Source organism: Etheostoma spectabile, chromosome 9, assembly GCF_008692095.1.
Source record: "Etheostoma spectabile isolate EspeVRDwgs_2016 chromosome 9, UIUC_Espe_1.0, whole genome shotgun sequence".
Classification (NCBI taxonomy): domain Eukaryota; kingdom Metazoa; phylum Chordata; class Actinopteri; order Perciformes; family Percidae; genus Etheostoma; species Etheostoma spectabile.
Window position 1 is genome coordinate 1985178 of NC_045741.1, and position 17325 is coordinate 2002502.

At 40.2% G+C, this 17325-nt stretch overlaps 1 protein-coding gene and 2 long non-coding RNA genes across 3 annotated transcripts in view; 1 reads left to right on the forward strand and 2 right to left on the reverse strand.

Annotated features, from left to right (window-relative positions):
* Positions 1 to 679: 679 nt before the first annotated feature.
* Positions 680 to 16700, forward strand: LOC116695508 (uncharacterized). Its single transcript, XR_004333482.1, has 3 exons — positions 680 to 804; positions 4258 to 4259; positions 16688 to 16700. It is a non-coding gene; the product is annotated as an uncharacterized LOC116695508 (long non-coding RNA).
* Positions 9835 to 17325, reverse strand: part of LOC116695509 (uncharacterized) — a 19085-nt gene continuing 11594 nt past the window's right edge. Inside the window, exons 2-3 of the long non-coding RNA XR_004333483.1 lie at positions 11545 to 11550; positions 9835 to 10967 (exon numbers count right to left, since the gene is read on the reverse strand). This is a non-coding gene — a long non-coding RNA (uncharacterized LOC116695509). The remainder of the gene's footprint in view (positions 10968 to 11544; positions 11551 to 17325) is intronic.
* Positions 11579 to 17325, reverse strand: part of lrrc8db (leucine rich repeat containing 8 VRAC subunit Db) — a 7551-nt gene continuing 1804 nt past the window's right edge. The window contains exon 2 of the mRNA XM_032525796.1: positions 11579 to 15294. Within this exon, the coding sequence (XP_032381687.1) occupies positions 12737 to 15292 (2556 nt within the window). The 5' untranslated portion in view covers positions 15293 to 15294 and the 3' untranslated portion in view covers positions 11579 to 12736. The remainder of the gene's footprint in view (positions 15295 to 17325) is intronic.

The window sequence follows — 17325 nt, forward strand, 5'->3', positions numbered from 1 at the left end:
TATGCGACTTCCAACATTTTGTTGAATGCTTCCATTTGTGTGTATGTCCATTCTCACATTGGATGTGTGGAATAATGAAATAAATATCGAACTCTTAAATATTTTAGTGCATTCTAGGAGTAAAGTGGAAGTGTTTTTCTGACAGAGCGTGTCCCCCCCCCCCTCCCAATCCCTCTCTCCGCCTCAAAAACCCCCCCCCCCTCTGTCTCTCTTCACAAATGCATTGTGTGCACTGGCCGGCCCAATCCATCACTCGGCGTCTGGCGGGAGAAAAAGCACTTTCCCAGGGTGGGTGTTTTTTAGTTCTGCCAGCGCTGCTGTTTCAGTGGGCACCCGTGAGACCTCGCTGATGGACACTCTGGTCATCACTGGCAGGGAGCTTTGGGACTCTCTTCAACCTCCCATCCCCTCCCTCCCACCGCCCCCTCCCCCCCTCTCCTATCTGCACCTCACCTTGTGTTTTCACCAGCGCCTTCCTTTGTCCCAGCAGTGTTCTGCACTTCTTTTTGACAATGATGACTACTGTACGTGCCTGAATTCTCCCTTGCAAAGAGGCTTGGCCTTCAGAGACCAGCCACACTCCGTTCAAGGTCTCGGGCCTCTCCGGGTGTTTTGAGACATGGGCATACGATTACAGCGTGAAAACTTGTACCGGCAGGGGAAGATAATTACATTTTAGATTATAATTGTGCTAGTTTTTAATAGGGATAGACCGATTACCAATCAGTTTTTTTGCAATTAGCAGATTATCTGTATCAGTGTTTTATTTACCTGATAACCGATAAAGTTAATTCATCAAAAAGTGTACTACTACAGCTCTGTATCAGTCCCTCTGCTTTGGTTTCACTCACCACTGAGTCTGACATAATGTCCTTTATCTTTTACTGTTTATTATGTTGAATGTTTCTAATTCATTAAATAATGGTTAAAAAAAGTAAGTTTTGTATTGTATTTGTGATATTCCAAAATTTTGACTTAAAGATTTTTTTTCTCATTACAGTAAATGCACATCGGTTCCAAATATCGGTTATCGTTTTTTTTAACTGCTAATAATCGGTATCTGTATCGGCCTTGAAGAAACAGTATTGGTCGATCCCTAGTTATTTTTTTATGATTATGTTTTGGCCATTTTAGGCCTTTATTTATAGTACAGCTGAAGAGATAAAAGGGGAGAAAGAGGGGGGAATGACATGCAGCAAAGGACCGCAGGTTGTAGTCGAACACGCAGCAGCTGTGTCGAAGAGTAAACCTCTATATATGGGCGCGCGCCCTACCAGCTGAGCTACCCATGCGCCCAAATCCCTAGTTTTTAACATACATAAATTTGAGTCTGGTGGAAGATTACATTTGCCTTTCTGAAGGGATTCTTAATGGTGCAGCCAGGGTGACACGCAGTATTTTTCACCAGTGATTGAACAATTATTGGCCTGGACGATTATTGGTGCTGATATTGGCAGATTAGCTGTATCATGTTTTATTTGACAAATAACCAATAAAGTTAATTAATAAAAAAAAAAAAGAAATTAACTTTGACGTTGGCTACAGCTCTGCAAGCACTTGCAAACAAACTGTTAGCATGTTATAACTTCAGAAAGCTTTTTTTCTTTTTTATTTATTTATTTGTTTTAATAAATAATTGCTTTATACATTGCAACAAACTTTTTTCCAAAATGTAAGTTTTGACTAAAAGATTTAAATTTTTACTGTAAATGCATATCGGTTCCAAATATTGGTAATTGACATTAACAATCAGTATCGGCCCCGAAAAGCCAATATCGGTAGACCCCTCTTTTTCACGGCGGCTCTCATTCAGCCCCATTTTTTAATCACAACCAGGCAAAGCGCAGAAGAAGAAGGTTTCGCGCACGCATGTGCTCAGAACAATTATGTAGAAATAAATCTATTCAAATTGCTCCAGTTTTACTCCGACAAACTGAGATTTGATTTCCAAAATGCTCGCTTGTCTCTTCTACACAAAGAAGCCAGCGGGGAGAGGGTGCAAACGCTGGAGAGAAGTGGGCTGGAAGGCAAATCTAGGTGATGCGTATGTTCTTAGAGTGCCCCTGGGTCTTCCATGGGTAGGTAGGATCTGACAAAAGAGATCTGTACAACAAAAAAATCCTCCACTCTGCTTGAGCATGGGATATTAAGCCCAGATAAAGATTCTCTCTTAAACATACTCCCTTCTCTCTTTTCATCCCTCTTTTCTCCCCTCTCTCTGCAGAGGCAGAAGAAATTACCCATTGTACCATTATATAAACCCAAACAGCCCTCTCCGTAAGACCTCCAGTTCCTCGTGCAGTCCCAGCTTGGTGTCCCTCGGGTGTTGGTTCAAAAGGAAAACTCTGCGGTGCCTCCGGGGGATGTTTAACTCATTGCAATGGCAAGTATTTAGAGAAAACTCAACAAGTTTGAGGCTGTCAAAGCTAGAATCCAACTGTCAGGCAGAATTATGTCTCAGAGGCGTCTGATGTGAGGTAATGACCAATTGCATCATTTTGACAAACCCACCATCGATGAGAACTAGGGCAGACGGCGATTGCTTTTGCACAAGTGTTTAATTTGAATTTGAAACACTGCTGCTAAGTGCATTAAATGATGCTGATTAACTAAGATTATAGCTGCAGCAGGGATGTGATTTCTGTGTTGATACTGAGCATAAATTGAGGCAGAGCAAACAGTTTTTTTTTTGAGTGGCTGATGAATAATTGAACGTCAGCAGAGGGTACATCAATAAAGTGGTAATGAAGCATATTTGTGTCAAATTTCTAATTCTCAAACTCTGTCACTCTCCTAGCAGTCTACAGTCTAAACACATCTGGTGTTATGTAGCTTACTGTATGTTAATTTGATTCATATTAAATGGCACCTTTTCAAACGTGTCCACAAATAATCCAAAACTTCATTTTTTTAAAGGAATAATAACAGCCCTAATAATGCTACTATCGCAACTGCTGCTACAGCTAATAATGACTGATTATTATTTTAGTTGTAAAATCATTATTGTTATAACCATTACTACTACTAATACTATTACCTGTTTTTTGCCATGCTTTAGAGCTATTTCATCTCAAATAGAATTTCTTCTTAACCCTAGCCCTAGGGTTAGGGTTAGTATAGAATTCAAAAATGCAATAAACACTGGATATACAAAGCACTTCCAATCCTCTGTGCTGATGATGAGTTGAACAGCAGCTGTTTCAAAATTGAGGCTTTGGTGCCCTCTATCTTTGAGTCTAGGGGGCAAAAAAACATGGATTAAATGTAAACTGATCAACGGTTTCTTAGAAATGTCATTCATTTGGAGTCATTTTATATGACATAGCCTGTAGTCATAAATCTATGACGGACATAAGAGCATATAAGGGATTATTCTGTCTACAGAGATGTTTGTATCACCTGATACTTATCTTGTTAGTCATGCTAAATTATTCAGTTTTGTTGTTTTTTACAAAAGTAACCCATCATTTAGATTTTTTTTATTTACAACTGTGTCAACAGGTCACTTTCTTTGGAGTAAAACTGTTCCTTTGTTCTGCCTTTTTCTAACACAGTTGTGGCATGTTGTGTCCACCTGGAGTACTGTTGACCTTCTGCGAGGCAGCTACCTGGTTAAAGAAGTCCATTTTCAAGGCTGTTTTTGCTCAAATCAAAACTCCATTATAGATTTTACCTCCAGGGGAACCTAGGGCTCACAAGGTCCTTGGCAATTTTACCTGAGGAAGAAGCTAAAAGGATTTGAATCTCAGAGGATGGGTGAAGAGAGGGAGGGTGTGAGGACCAGAGAGAGGGTGGGATACGCACCCCAGGACCCGAGCCCCTAATCTTTCTCTGCCAAGCAGGGAGCAAAGCAGAGCAAAAATGGAGATTCAGAGATGGTTCAGTGCCACTGAACCCTAAAACATCAGGGCCTGCAGAAGTGGTGGAGGAGGCAGAGAAACCTTGTGGTTTGAAAAGATGAGCTGGGAGACTGTTGCAGAGCGATTGCCAGGGGAGGTAGTTTCAGCTCCCAGATACGAGAGCTTTCAATACATTTAACATATACGAAAGAACAACAGCTCAGTCTCCCCACACCATCCTTAACTATTTGTACTATATCAAGACAGATGGAGGCCAAAGATGCAGACAGATCACATCAGGACATCTGTCACTTCATGGCAACAGCCTCCTTAATAAGTGACAAGGCTTCCTCACCCGTGGGCACGGGATGGGGGAAGGGTGAGGTTACTGTCTCAGAGCAGTAGCTGTGCAAAGCAGCCGTCAAAGTCATGCGGTGCCCTTTTTTTTTTTAAACAACTTGTCCCAATTACAGCCTATCACATGCGATCTGTGCCCTTGATTATTATCCTGGGCAGTAGACATCAAAGCTGCTTTCAGTGGGTGCTGACACGAGGCTGTGCAGTAATTAGTAGACTTCACTGAAGAGGGTTTCATCACCGAATGTTTTCAAAAATACTGAACGTCTTAATTTCAAGGGTGTGTGTGTGTGTGTGTGTGTGTGTGTGTGTGTGTGTGCGTGCGTGCGTGTGTGTGCACGTGCGTGCGTGCTTGCACGCATGGCGGGGGGGGAGGGGTTTATGTAGCGAGAGAATGATGCCCTACAGAAATAATTAAAAAATAATTACAGCTCATCAGCTGTGCAAGTGCTCACAAAGTGCTGTCGCTGAAGATCTGTCGCTTTCCTCAGGGCCTCGGCGGAGACAAACAGAACCAGCACAGCCATACATACAGTACACCCAGTAAATGCTTATGTTTTATTATCAGAGATACCAGGAAGACAATAGATTCAAAAAACAGTCCAAAGTAAAATGAATTTCTCTTGCAGTTAAATCAGTATTTAGCGCTTCTTATCTTCGACAAACCAGTTTATCCTCACCCAGAAAACAACCATCTGGGTCAATTATGCAAGCAACTCATAACGAACATCAACCAACTTTTCTTGTGAGGCGGCAACTTCTCGAGGCGGTAGGAATAACCATGAGAGCAAATGAGAAAGTCAGGTGCCAAATTCCACATAAGGAGGCAGGTTGGGGTGGGATAAGGGTCAAACAAACACAGGACTTTCACTCAAGAGACCGGAGTCCCATGTGAAACCAAAAGTCAACTAGCGTTTTGAAATTAAACTAGTTTTATGGACCTTAGTCCATATAATGCAAGGACTTTTACGTTACATCCTCATTTTAGTAGTTTTATAAGACTGATTTCAAGCCAAACCCTCATGTTTTCTAACCCTAAGTATTTGTGTTTCCTAGACTTCCATTTACATGTTTAAAATTGTTCCCGTTATGTAAGCAGAACGGTCAGATGATCACACTCACATGATTAAACTACCGCAGTGCGGCAATATATAAAACAGTTGTATGTGTCATTATGGAACTCTTCTGCCACCATGGGACAGTAAACACAACGATTGTATATGTCTTTGGAAATCAACCTACAATGTTGTTTAGGTCTGAGGATGTGCTGTGATAAACACATGCATTTGTTTTAAAATATGTTGTTTGCCAAGGACAATACAGGCAGCACTTGTTAAAGCAGAAGGCACAGCAGGTCGTTAAAGCAATAACTTGTCTCCACGGCCAATGTGTCAAACAGTGTGCTCTGTAACACAGAGATGCACAGATTGAGGAGCCAGTCAACCTTTTAAATTGACATCATGTTAGCTCTGTCCCCAGGTTGCAGTATGGGCTGATGCCCATTGGTTCCATGATGACCACTTCATACAAATATGGCTGGCAGTGCTGTCCTGTAGGGAAGAGTGCACGCTAAGTGTTTGTGACGAGCGCTAAGGCCATCGCTTGATTCCAAGGAAGTAATGAAGGCTGGACTGTAGGCGGTGTGTTTTCTTCTCATCCACCTGATGGCAGACTTCTAACAACCCCGGTGTCAAGCTGGCTTAAAGTCACGCATCCTCTCTCTACTGCTCATCCTGAGTTCTCACGACATGTGTTTATTCCTGCCAGCCAGGACCCGTGGAACCAAATGGCACAATCGTCACAATGAAGTCTGGTTTGATGATGTTTGTAATTCGGAAGGTATTTGTGTATACCTGGCAGAGCATAGGCTTAGAATGCCATCCTGAAATAGAATGCTCACTGGGTAAAGTACATGCAACAAATTGATGACCATTGATGACTTTTATAACACTATATTAAAAAGGTAAATACATTTAAATGGACTACTAAGCATTCATAAACAGTATATAAAGACTTCATAATGAGTTTAAAACTGACTCTAATGTAATTGTAAGCAGGTATAAAATTATTTTTGGCTTAATTTGTTATATACATAAGTGTACATCATTGGAGTTGCTAATAATTATAACTCTGCTTAAGAAAGCTCCATAACTGGTATACAGTCACTGACAAAAGTCTTGTCGCTTGTGTACAAAGTGCCGCTGAAATATATTTCTAATCAAGATTTATTTACAAGAAATGGCTCATTTTAATCCCAACAGCTTTTGTAATAATGTTTCAGTGCAAAAAGAAACTGTCAAAAAGTGTTCTAATATTCACAGCTTGGTAAAGCCCATTGAGTCAATTTTTGCAAAGACATAAGTGTTGTCGCCTTGTCATATGAGCTCACCTGTGACTAATAATGGATCAATCAGGTCTCAGGTGGTATAAAAACAACCCCAGTACACTAGACCTTCACATCAACTGCAACTAGACCTCTGCAAACATGCCTAAGATTCACCCGAGACTAAAGTTTTGATTATCAAGAGGCTGGAGACCAGATCCACTGCTGATGTGGCAGACACCTTCAATGTGTCTCAGCGTCAAGTACAGAGGATTAAAAAACATTTGAAGACACTGGAGATGTTTTTGACAAGCCCAGGTCAGGCAGACCCCGCAAGACAACCGCTCGAGAGGACCGTCTGTTGGCTTGAAAATCCAAGGCCAGCCCATTTTCCACTGCAGCAGAGCTCCACCAGACCTGGTCCTCTGAAGTCCCTGTGTCAACCAGAACGGTTTGTCGGATTCTGTCTCGAAATGGCCTCCATGGTCGAATCAGTGCCCAGAAGCCAGCACTAAACAAAAGACAATTGAAAAACTGTGGCATTTGCCAAGGCCCACAGCCTGCTAAAAGGATGGACGCTGGAGAAGTGGAAGAAAGTGGATTTTTCAGATGAATCTTCTGTTGAATTACACCACAGTTGCCGCAAATATTGCAGGAGACCTACTGGAGCCCGCATGGATCCAAGATTCACCCAGAAAACAGTGAAGTTTGGTGGCGGAAAAATCATGGTCTGGGTGGTTACATCCAGTATGGGGGTGTGCTAGAGATCTACAGGTGGGAAGGCAACATCAATAGTCTCAAATACCAAGAAATCTTAGCTACCTCATATTCCCAACCATAAAAGAGGCCAATTTCCAGCAGGAGGGTGTTCCATCGCATAATTCCATCTCCACTTCAAAGTTCCTCAAGGCGAAGAAGATCAAGATGCTCCAGGATTGGCCGGCCCAGTCACCAGATATGAACATCATGAGAGCTATGGGGTAGGATGAAAGAGGAAGCATGGAAGACCAAACCAAAGAATATGATGAACTCTGGGAGGCATGCAAGAATGCTTTCCTAGCTATTCTGATGACTTCATCAATACATTGTATGAATCCTTGCCAAACTGCATGGATGCAGTCCTTCAAGTTAATGGAAGTCATACAAGATATTAAATTGAATCTCACAGCACCACTATTTATTTGCTGACAATTTTAGTATTTGTAGTAAATTGTTTAATTATGTATAGGCGACAAAACTTTTGTCTTGCCAAAATTTGACCTTTCTGTCTTGTTTAAATAATAAATCTTTTTTTAGTGAAACTAATATTTCGTGCCTTGAACATCATTTGGGAGGGTTTTAGCTTTTCATATGAGCTATTTCTTACACCAATTGATTCATTAAAAATCAGGTTAATAGCAGGTGTTTCTACAAAATAGATAAGCGACAAGACTTTTGTCAGGGACTGTACAGCTAATAAATGCTTGATGACACTTTAATATAGCTGTATGATTACACATCAGGGTTATTACAGTAAAGTATAACTAAAAAAATAAAAATAAAAACTTCAAGTGAAAATAAAAATAAACAAACTATATTGCCAAAATAAAAATGAACACAAATCATTTCAGTTTTAGTTTGTTACAGAAACTGAATGGTGTTGACCTTCCAGCAGATGGCGCTGTGCCGCAACTGCTTTACATCTGACACTAAATTAGCACAAAGAGTACATAATAAACATCATGGACATTCCTACTCAGTTCTCCAACAATGTATTTAGTATGTTTATATAGCTACATACTTCTAAGACATACATGCCCATAACAATAACAAACTTAAACTGGACATGTAAAAACTAAACCTTTTTGAAAAACCAAAACTAAATTAAAATATAATTGAGAAGTCAAAATTTAAATAAAAGAAAAACTTACTGAAAATGCCATCCTGTAATAACTTTGTTACACACATGAACAATCTGACAATGGTTTTAATGAACGGTTTATGTGTACAAATCATTCACAGGAAGGTTCAAACCTGTTGTAAATGTGTTGTAAATGTCACAAAATCTAATAAAATGTGAAAAATCTATGTTAGTTACTATGTTACTATGTTATATTACATTATAAAGCATTCAATTACTGCTGGTTGTTGACGAATACATAAACACTTATAGCTACATTACACTACATTATAGTTTGTTATATATGATTTACTTATTGATTATGTACAGCTTATAAATGCTAAAATAGTCTTGTGACTTCTTCAGGGGTTAATTAAATAATACATTTAATATGGTATTATTAAGCCTCCATACAAACAATTAACACTTGTTACTGACAGAAACAACTAATTGAAAAGAAAGAAGTAATGTCAATTTGCTTGACATTCTGAATTCTAGTATCCTTACGTGTAATTTATCCACCCATCATACTGGATCAAATCTAAGGGCAGTTTAAGGTCTCCAGTTTACCTAACTTGCATGTCTGGACAACTGAAGTAAGATTTAAAGCCCCGTGCATGGTGTTTCTGTTGTACCCCAGGTAGTAGTTTCCCTGGCATGGCTGGCCATTAATTGACATGGTTCCTTGGTATAAAATTAGCCTCACATTTGTAAACTGCAGGTAATACCCACACATTCCTCCATTTATGTCAATTACTGTCACACATTTCCAAGAAATGTGTGGGTTAATTATTATGATCTATTACCTGGACAAACTCATTGTCTGGTTAGCAGCTGAAAATTATAATGTAGCCCACTTCCCAAACAATAAATATATATACAACTCAGTGCTGTTCAATATGATTCAAAGCATCAGCAAAAACTGCTTGTTATAAAATGTAGTAACAATTTACTTCCACCAGAGGGAAACACTAATCCAGAAATGTGTATAGTTTAATAAGAAGGCCCTCCACTGTCACATAAACAGCCTTTCATAATTACATCAAGCGTAAAGGGACCTGTGAGAAATATTTTTTTCCGGAATGCAACCAAGTTCGATTTCTCTCCAGCTTTAATCTTTCACCAATTGTAACCCTAGTTTACCCCACTTGGAATGGGGAGTAATGTAAATTAGTGGAAGTTTAAAATTTGGGCCTACTGTCACTCCGTCTGCAACGGCAGTGGAGACCCTTCAGTCTTATGTCATACACATGACATAATTGTTTGTATCTTATGGAAAAGGCCACATCAGAATCATAAACCCAGACTGGACAGCCAAAGAATAGAAAAAGCTCTGTATCGTCCAAAGGAGTTTGGAATACTGTGCACTTAGAATGATTATGATATATGTGAAATATGTTTGTTTACAACAAGATTTTAGTATCAATAATTATTTGTAGTCATTCATATTTATTTGAGTTATATTTGTTGATTTGCCTCAATGTTCATATGCAAACAACTCTGTCTGCCTTCTCTCTTTCTCTCTCTCTCACACACACACACACACAATCTGTAAGAAAGAATAATTGAATATATTTTGTATTTTGAGAAACACAACACTGTACATATGGCCTAGTTGTCATACATCTATGTTCAGAAATTATGTCATTCATGAGCAGTGTGTTGAATGAACTGGCTTAAGAAGTAAAGTTATACTCCATGTATTTTATTTTTTTGAAAACAGCAGGAGACTATTCAGTGATTTGCACGTTTAGCTGTTCAAATGTGTCATTTTTGAAAAACAAACTTGTGTACCAAATTGTAAAAATATAATCTGTTCTGAAAAAAAATATTTGTATTAATGTACTGTGTATAACGTTCAAAATGAATTGAAATTCTTCACCGTGTTTCCTAGTTGTGATGTGTTTCTAAGCAGTAACAACATTAACTCAGAAGATTTTATTATTTGTACACTGTTGTTTAACAATGAATAAATTAATTTAAACATTAATGTCAGGTATTTCAGGCATCAAGATTGAACTGTACAATCTTCAAATATGCTCTTGGTGCAAAAGCAGCTTTTGATTCATTCAGCACATTTTAAAACCAGGTTCATAAAGTGCTGTGTACGAGAAGAACAGATACAAGTCAATGAGATCATATATACATACAAAGAACACACAAAATGCATGGGAAGTACAGTGTTTACAAGATTAAACAATTGTGAGCAAAAGTACAACTAAAAAAAACATGCTTGTGGGTTGCCTGTACACAAAAAAGGAAACAAACGTAATGATAACGCTGAGTGAAATTGAACATGATTCAAGACTTTTCTTGAAGTAGTGACAAGGTTTGGATGGGACCCTTATCATTTTAGTGCATAAAAGTACAAAGTATATTCAAATGTGAGTGCATAAGGTTAATAATACTAGGTTATACCTACACAGTTCTTTAATTAGTTTATGCAGCATATGTCATAGTTTAAAGGTGCTTAAAGTTTAAATGTGCTTTTCTTGTCATTCACAGAGAAATTAAATTTGTCAACACAGGATTAGTTGGCAGCCACAGGGGCCCGGGGACCAACTCCAGTCTGCCAGGGCACTGAATGCAACACTAGCCCAGACAACGGTGGTAGTTTTTAACGTGTGACCATAACACGTGACAGTTTGCAAAACGGTCGTAGTTGTAAACACGTGTTTAACATTGTGCAACGGAACTGCTTGTAGGAAAAGATCCTGGATTGGCTAAATCAATAACAAAGTTGGTTTACCTAAAGAAAGTCAAGACTGACTTTTGGTTTCACGTGGCACACAAACAGCTGTCTCCTGGGTGAGAGTCCTGGGTTCCTTTGACCCATCCACCACCCCAACTCACTTTGGCACTCTGAAACTTGATTTATGGTTGTGCCGAGGCTCAACACAGAGCTTTCGCTGTAACCTACGTAAGAGACCTGAAGTTTATGCTTGTGCCTTGGTGTGTGCGTCAGTCTCTTTAAGAGAATAGCAGGGCCGGCATGTGTTTGTGTGTGTGTGTAGGGGGAGTGTGTGGCAGAGCGAATGACAGAGGGACGTGAGAAGCTTGGGAGCGAGTGCTGACTCTAGAGGCATGGTGAGAGAAACAAAGTTTCTCCCGTGTGCTTTCTGACATCTGCAGCAGGAAAAGTTAACCTTTTCCTCAATTTCATGTTTTTTATGGAGAAGGAGAACCAGGAAAAGAGTAAAAGGAAATCCAACGCTACCAAGCCACGGCGTCACAGCGTTGTGTAGTTACATTTTTTGAGAGTTGCACGTTAAACTACAGCGTAGGGTCGGTAACTCCACGTACCTACGTACGTAGCTACAGTGTTGATTCAGAAGCATAAATCAGCTTCTGACTACGCCACCTGACTTTTGCCCTTTGCTTACACCATGATTACTATGGCCACTAGAGGTTGCCGCCTAAAACATAAATATGGGTCCTAATAGGCTGCTTGCACAATCTACCTACACAGCTTTCTCTAAGAGGACGGTCTGATACCACCATATGGGCGAAGCTGGCAATTAGATCTTGAGTGGAATATTATTTTAAAGGGGTCAGTTCACGCAAATAACAGAACATATTTGCTTACTGTATCTCACCATCCTCGTCATGTTTTGAGATATTTGTACTTAAGATTTTTGCCTCCATCCTGCTTCAATTGAGGGGAATGGCATTTTGTGCGTGGTGCTTAGAGCCTTGAACATTTCAACATCAACATCATCTTCCAGGTAGCAACGCCCCAGTCACTCTGGATTATCAACACACTTGCTGTAAACAGGTTTCACTAAGAATACTTATATGATAAAATGTAGGTGTAATAATAATTGGAAGATCTTATCCAGGGTAGTGGGGGCACTGTAAAAGGGAAGAAATGATGCTGTTGAATTATTTCAAACGTGATATCTTGTTGCTGTGAGGTGATCACTGCAGACCAAAATCTACTAAGAGCCACTTTATTTGGGTGGAGGCAGACATTTCTAAACTAACAGCATGGTTACAGGAAAGGTGTATTTGTAATTTGAGTAAACTGTCCTTTTTAAGTTGAGGTCAATCAGGTGTATCTAGGTAATGTAAATATAATTAAATTAAATCACAAAGATAAAAATGGGGGTTGATACAAAAAGATGGAAGTGTCCATAGATCCACTATAGACATGACACCAGCCATGATCAATCCTAGAGATCCTCTAAATTTCTCCAGTTTTATCAGCCTTTTAGCAGCTGTGTTATGTTCATTTCAGAAGTTACTGATGCTCTACCATGTAAATACTGTTTCTTATTTTGAAAAGACTTATTTACACCCAAGATGAAATGCCAAACATTTTATGCTATGAGGATGTGACTACCGTCCATCACTTAGACACTTACACCCATTTGGAAAAGATGCACTAGATTCCTGATTCATGTGCTCTTTTGCCTCCATTGGGAGCGAGTCAAAGAGATGATCCTCTACAATCAGGCAGCTCCTGTGCAGGAGGCTGCACTGACCAAGCTGAGCCGGAAGACGATCCAGACAGTTTCCCTTCAGTTCCAGATGTGTCAGCTGTGAAAGTTGGCCAATTTTCTCTGGAATGGAGGAGATACAGTTGTGACCGAGACATAAGGTCCTCAGTTTGTTGCATTTGAACAGTTGCTTAGGAACTACCTCCACTTTGTTGCCGGTAATGGCAAAATGCTGGAGGTTCTGCAGAAAGCCAGCCTCCAGTGGTATTACCACTATAGAGTTGTGGCTAACATCGAGGTACCTCAACTTGGGAAGGGTGAATAACGATGAGGGTAGAGACTCAAGCTTGTTGTGTGAGAGATAGAGCGACTCAAGGTTTTTGACATGGCTAATTGACAAAGGAATGGTGATGATTTTATTGTGCCAAAGTTTGAGGCACGTCAGTCTCTTAAGGTGCTGGAAGCTGATGATTTCTTCAATGGTACGAATGTTGTTGGATTTTAGGTCCAGTTCCTGAAGGTTGTTCAAACTGAAAATAGCATGGGGGATTCGCTCCAGCTCACAGTTAAGAAGCTCCAGTTCGGCAAGATTCATTATTTTCTTCAAACTATTCAGAACAAGGAGCTTTGTACCATCGTTGTGAATGACCAACTTGATCAGATGTGGAGACAGATCTGTTATGTTTGTCGGGATCTTTGTTAAGTTGCTTTTGAGATGCAGAATATTTAAGTGCCTTAGGTCTCGCAGAGACTCGAGTCCGATCATTTTGTTGTTTTCAGAGTTCAGGTTACCAACCAAGTACAGTTCCCTTAAATTTTTCAACAAGTATACCCAGCTTGGAATCTCAGCAACATCTGTGAATTTGACATGAAGGCACCGGAGATGATCACGCAGAAAAATGAAAGCAGTCTGTTCAACTTTGGCTGGACAGTGATACAAGTGCAGCTCCTGGAGGTTTATCATTTGTGAGATTTTAGCTGTTATCCTGGCCTCAGGGATTAATTCTAGTTTAAGGATTTCCAAATCAGTGAGCTCAAACACAGCATCTGGTACCCCGGAGAGCATAAAAAGATGGAGTTCCAACTTTTCTTGAGAATTGTGCGTCACATGCTGCCGCAACTTCTCAAAGGTCCACTCATGGTTCAGGCTGATCTCCCGAAGTTTGTTCTCACTCACCTCAGAGAGAAAAACACCAAAACGCTTTGAATACAGCTGGTCGTACTGGTCGACCATGTGGAGGAGGAATGCAAAGTCATTCTTAACATCTGGAATATCACTGAAGCTGCTCTCCTCTCTGACTTTTTCAAAGGAATACTCCTTAAGTGGTCTCCGAAAAAGCCAGAACAGCGTGTATATACAGATTATGCCATAAACACATATAAGAGCAATATAACTAACAAGAAGTTTCTTTAACATGAACGCCATGTTGTGTGTACAGTGGAACTTTGTGTATCCAGTCAAATGCTTTATTTCAGGCTCACACACATGGTCAAATTCTATAGAGGCAACAAAAGTCATTGTGTAGCAGAGGATCAAAATAAACTTTACTGTTTTGATGACTGTCTGAATGGCATACAGCCTGTAAATCAAGTCACTGTCTTCCACATGGGCACGGAATTTCCGGACTTTTTCAAACAGGGCTTTTGCTTGCTCACCATCTTTCTTGTCCAGAATGGTCATGGAGGGAACTTCACTCACAAGCTTTTCAGCAGAAAACGTGAGCACAGGTTTAGTCAGCATTGGGGCGGACTGATTTGGACTCCCCTCCTCGCTGCATGTTGATAGATGCTTCAGGAGGGAGGAGGCCCCAGCCAGTCTCTGCTTATTCTCCTCCGAGTCCTCGCAGGCAGTCTCGGACAGTGCTTTGGTAGTCCAAGGCGATTCAAAACATTTTCCCAGTATCGAAACAAAATGTTCTATTTTGGAACTTGTCTTTGGGTACTTGAACCAGAAGTTGCTACTGACCATTAATACAATGGTGTGAATTAGAGCCAGGTATGGGAAATATTTGGAATACCAAGGAAGAGCAACATGGTAGCACATCTGATTGACAAAAACATACTGCTGAAAATCCAGCTTAGTCCTGACACCTGTAGGCTGAGGCTGCCCAAAAGCACCCGACTGCGTGAAGTGAACTGTAGGGGCGATGCTATCAGGAGGCCTTCTAGCCATTAAAGGAGCGGCTTGCTCTCCTATGGCGCTTTCTTTGTTCCATAAACTATCAACTATCTCTGGTGGTTGTGGTCCGAAAAAGCCCTCAGCTCCATCTGGAGTTTGTTCCATAATGGGAAGACAAACCACTTGGTCCTTAGTTAACTGCATCGTTCCAGAAAATATGGCCAACATCAACATGACAATACCAAGATAATCCATGAAGACATCCCACCATGGTTTCAGTATTCGATAAGTTGGCTGGATGTCATTGAGGGAGGCTACTTCCGTGAGGCTGAACATTCCTGCAAAAGAGAATATGAATTACCATCATGCCATACCATCAATAAGATTCTCTCATCCTAGTAGTTTTTTTTTAATCTGTATTTGTAATTTCACTGACTAACTGAATAGTTTCCTCATAACCTACTAACCCACTGAGTTTCCCTTGTGCCACCATGCTTTCACACATAGGCTTTGGCAGCTTTTTGATTAAGGCTACATTTTCAGATGTATGCACCTTGTCATTATTTTATTCAAGCTATTTTTTCAACAAAGTATTTGTGCTGTGATCAGCTGGGTAAAAAAGTTTTGTTTTTTTCCAGAACTTGAATTAATGAAAATAATATTGTGTTATTGCAGGACAAAGCTTTTACCTTGGCGTAACTACCTGTCAGTATTTAGATAGTTGTACATGCACTGCTGATCTCACAGAGGGTGAAACTAATGGTGTGTTGTGGCATTCCTTGCCAACTTAAAACCTACAAATTCCATGTGTACCACTATTTTCATTGGATGGGTGACAAGTGGTAAACATCATACCTTAGTTTACAGAGCGGTCACGTTTCATTTATATGACAAAAAAATGTACTAGTTTAATGACAAATATGACATACGATATAATATGATCCATATAACAATTGATCAATTGTTTGTTTTCATGTTGTTGTATTGGATAATTTTATAATTGTAACGTGATTTTTTTTAGCCTATTTAATTTCTTCATCTTTAGTAAGATAGCATTAACTGAAGTCCATTGTTTTGCATTGTAAAGATGTTTCTATTTTTCAGGTCACACACCTGGTAGAAATAAATATTTCCTGGCTTTACTAGTTGATGAGAACAAGCCAATGTGGCTAGCGCTCAATAGATTTAGGGACAGTGACGACTGGAGAGATTAGCTCATTCCACTTTTAGGTAAGGCCGCATTTCCCAGTCGCATTTAGGCTATGTTTACACGGAAATGATCTGAAGAGAAAACGCAAAAGTTGCGTTGCATTATCACTTTTTATTTAGACAAGCGTTTTGGCGGGGAAATCTGTGTGCATATGGTGTGTGAGATTCGATGTAGTATGCACTCCAGGTGGCTGGCTAGGTGACAGTGTGAAGCACTGCAACAAAACACCACCAAGTCTGTGCGCCTGCGTACAGTCTCCTCCTACTTCTCTGCCTAGTAGCTCTAAACCAATTCATGGCAAAGCAGACGAGGAGGTGGCGTTGCATGTTTGTCTGATGATGACCGACACAGTCGACCGTGATAAGCCACAGCACAGCACCCGCGGGAGCATTACCAATATCCTGAGCCTTGCAGCCCTTTAGCCGATGCTTGAGAGCGAGAGGCAGCGGGCAGAGGAGGTTCTGTCTCACCCTCCTCTGCCCGCTGCCCCTCTCTCTCTCTCTTCATCCGTAACGCTGTAGCCTACTCTGGCTCAAATGAATAGCCAAGATATGGTCATCAAACTACAACAACCTTATCCAGATTGTCAAAATCATTTAAATATTGAGCCATTACATTGAAAATCTGTTAGGTAACAAGAGCCTATAATTCTGTAGCCTACTCCGTAACAACAGACTACCTAAACACCTTTTTTTCGTCTCTTTCCACACCGCTGTCTTCAGACTTTTGCGTTTTTACCCTTTAGACAGGAATGCGACAGTGGAGTATTTTTAAGATTTCCACTCTGGAGGGTGGTTTCACTGTTTTGGGTTTTTGAGCCTCATAAACGCTGTCGCCGTCTCAACGAAAAGCACTTCTGATCAACTATTTTCACATTTTCACCCGCGAGCGTTGTCGTGTAAACAGAGCCTTAGAGGACTGGGACACACCACACACGTCTGTAGAGACAGTGCATGTCCTGTGAAACACAGATTCTGCAAACCCAAATGCAGCCTTAATTACCCACAATGCACCCCTTAACCCTTGTGTTGTCTTCACTTTTGGGACTCTCTTGTATCCCTCAGGTCAAATTGACCCGTGAATTATTTGGGGTTTTAAAAAAAATTCTGAAATAAAATTTTACTTCTTAATCTATTAATGAATATTGTTTTTATCTCAA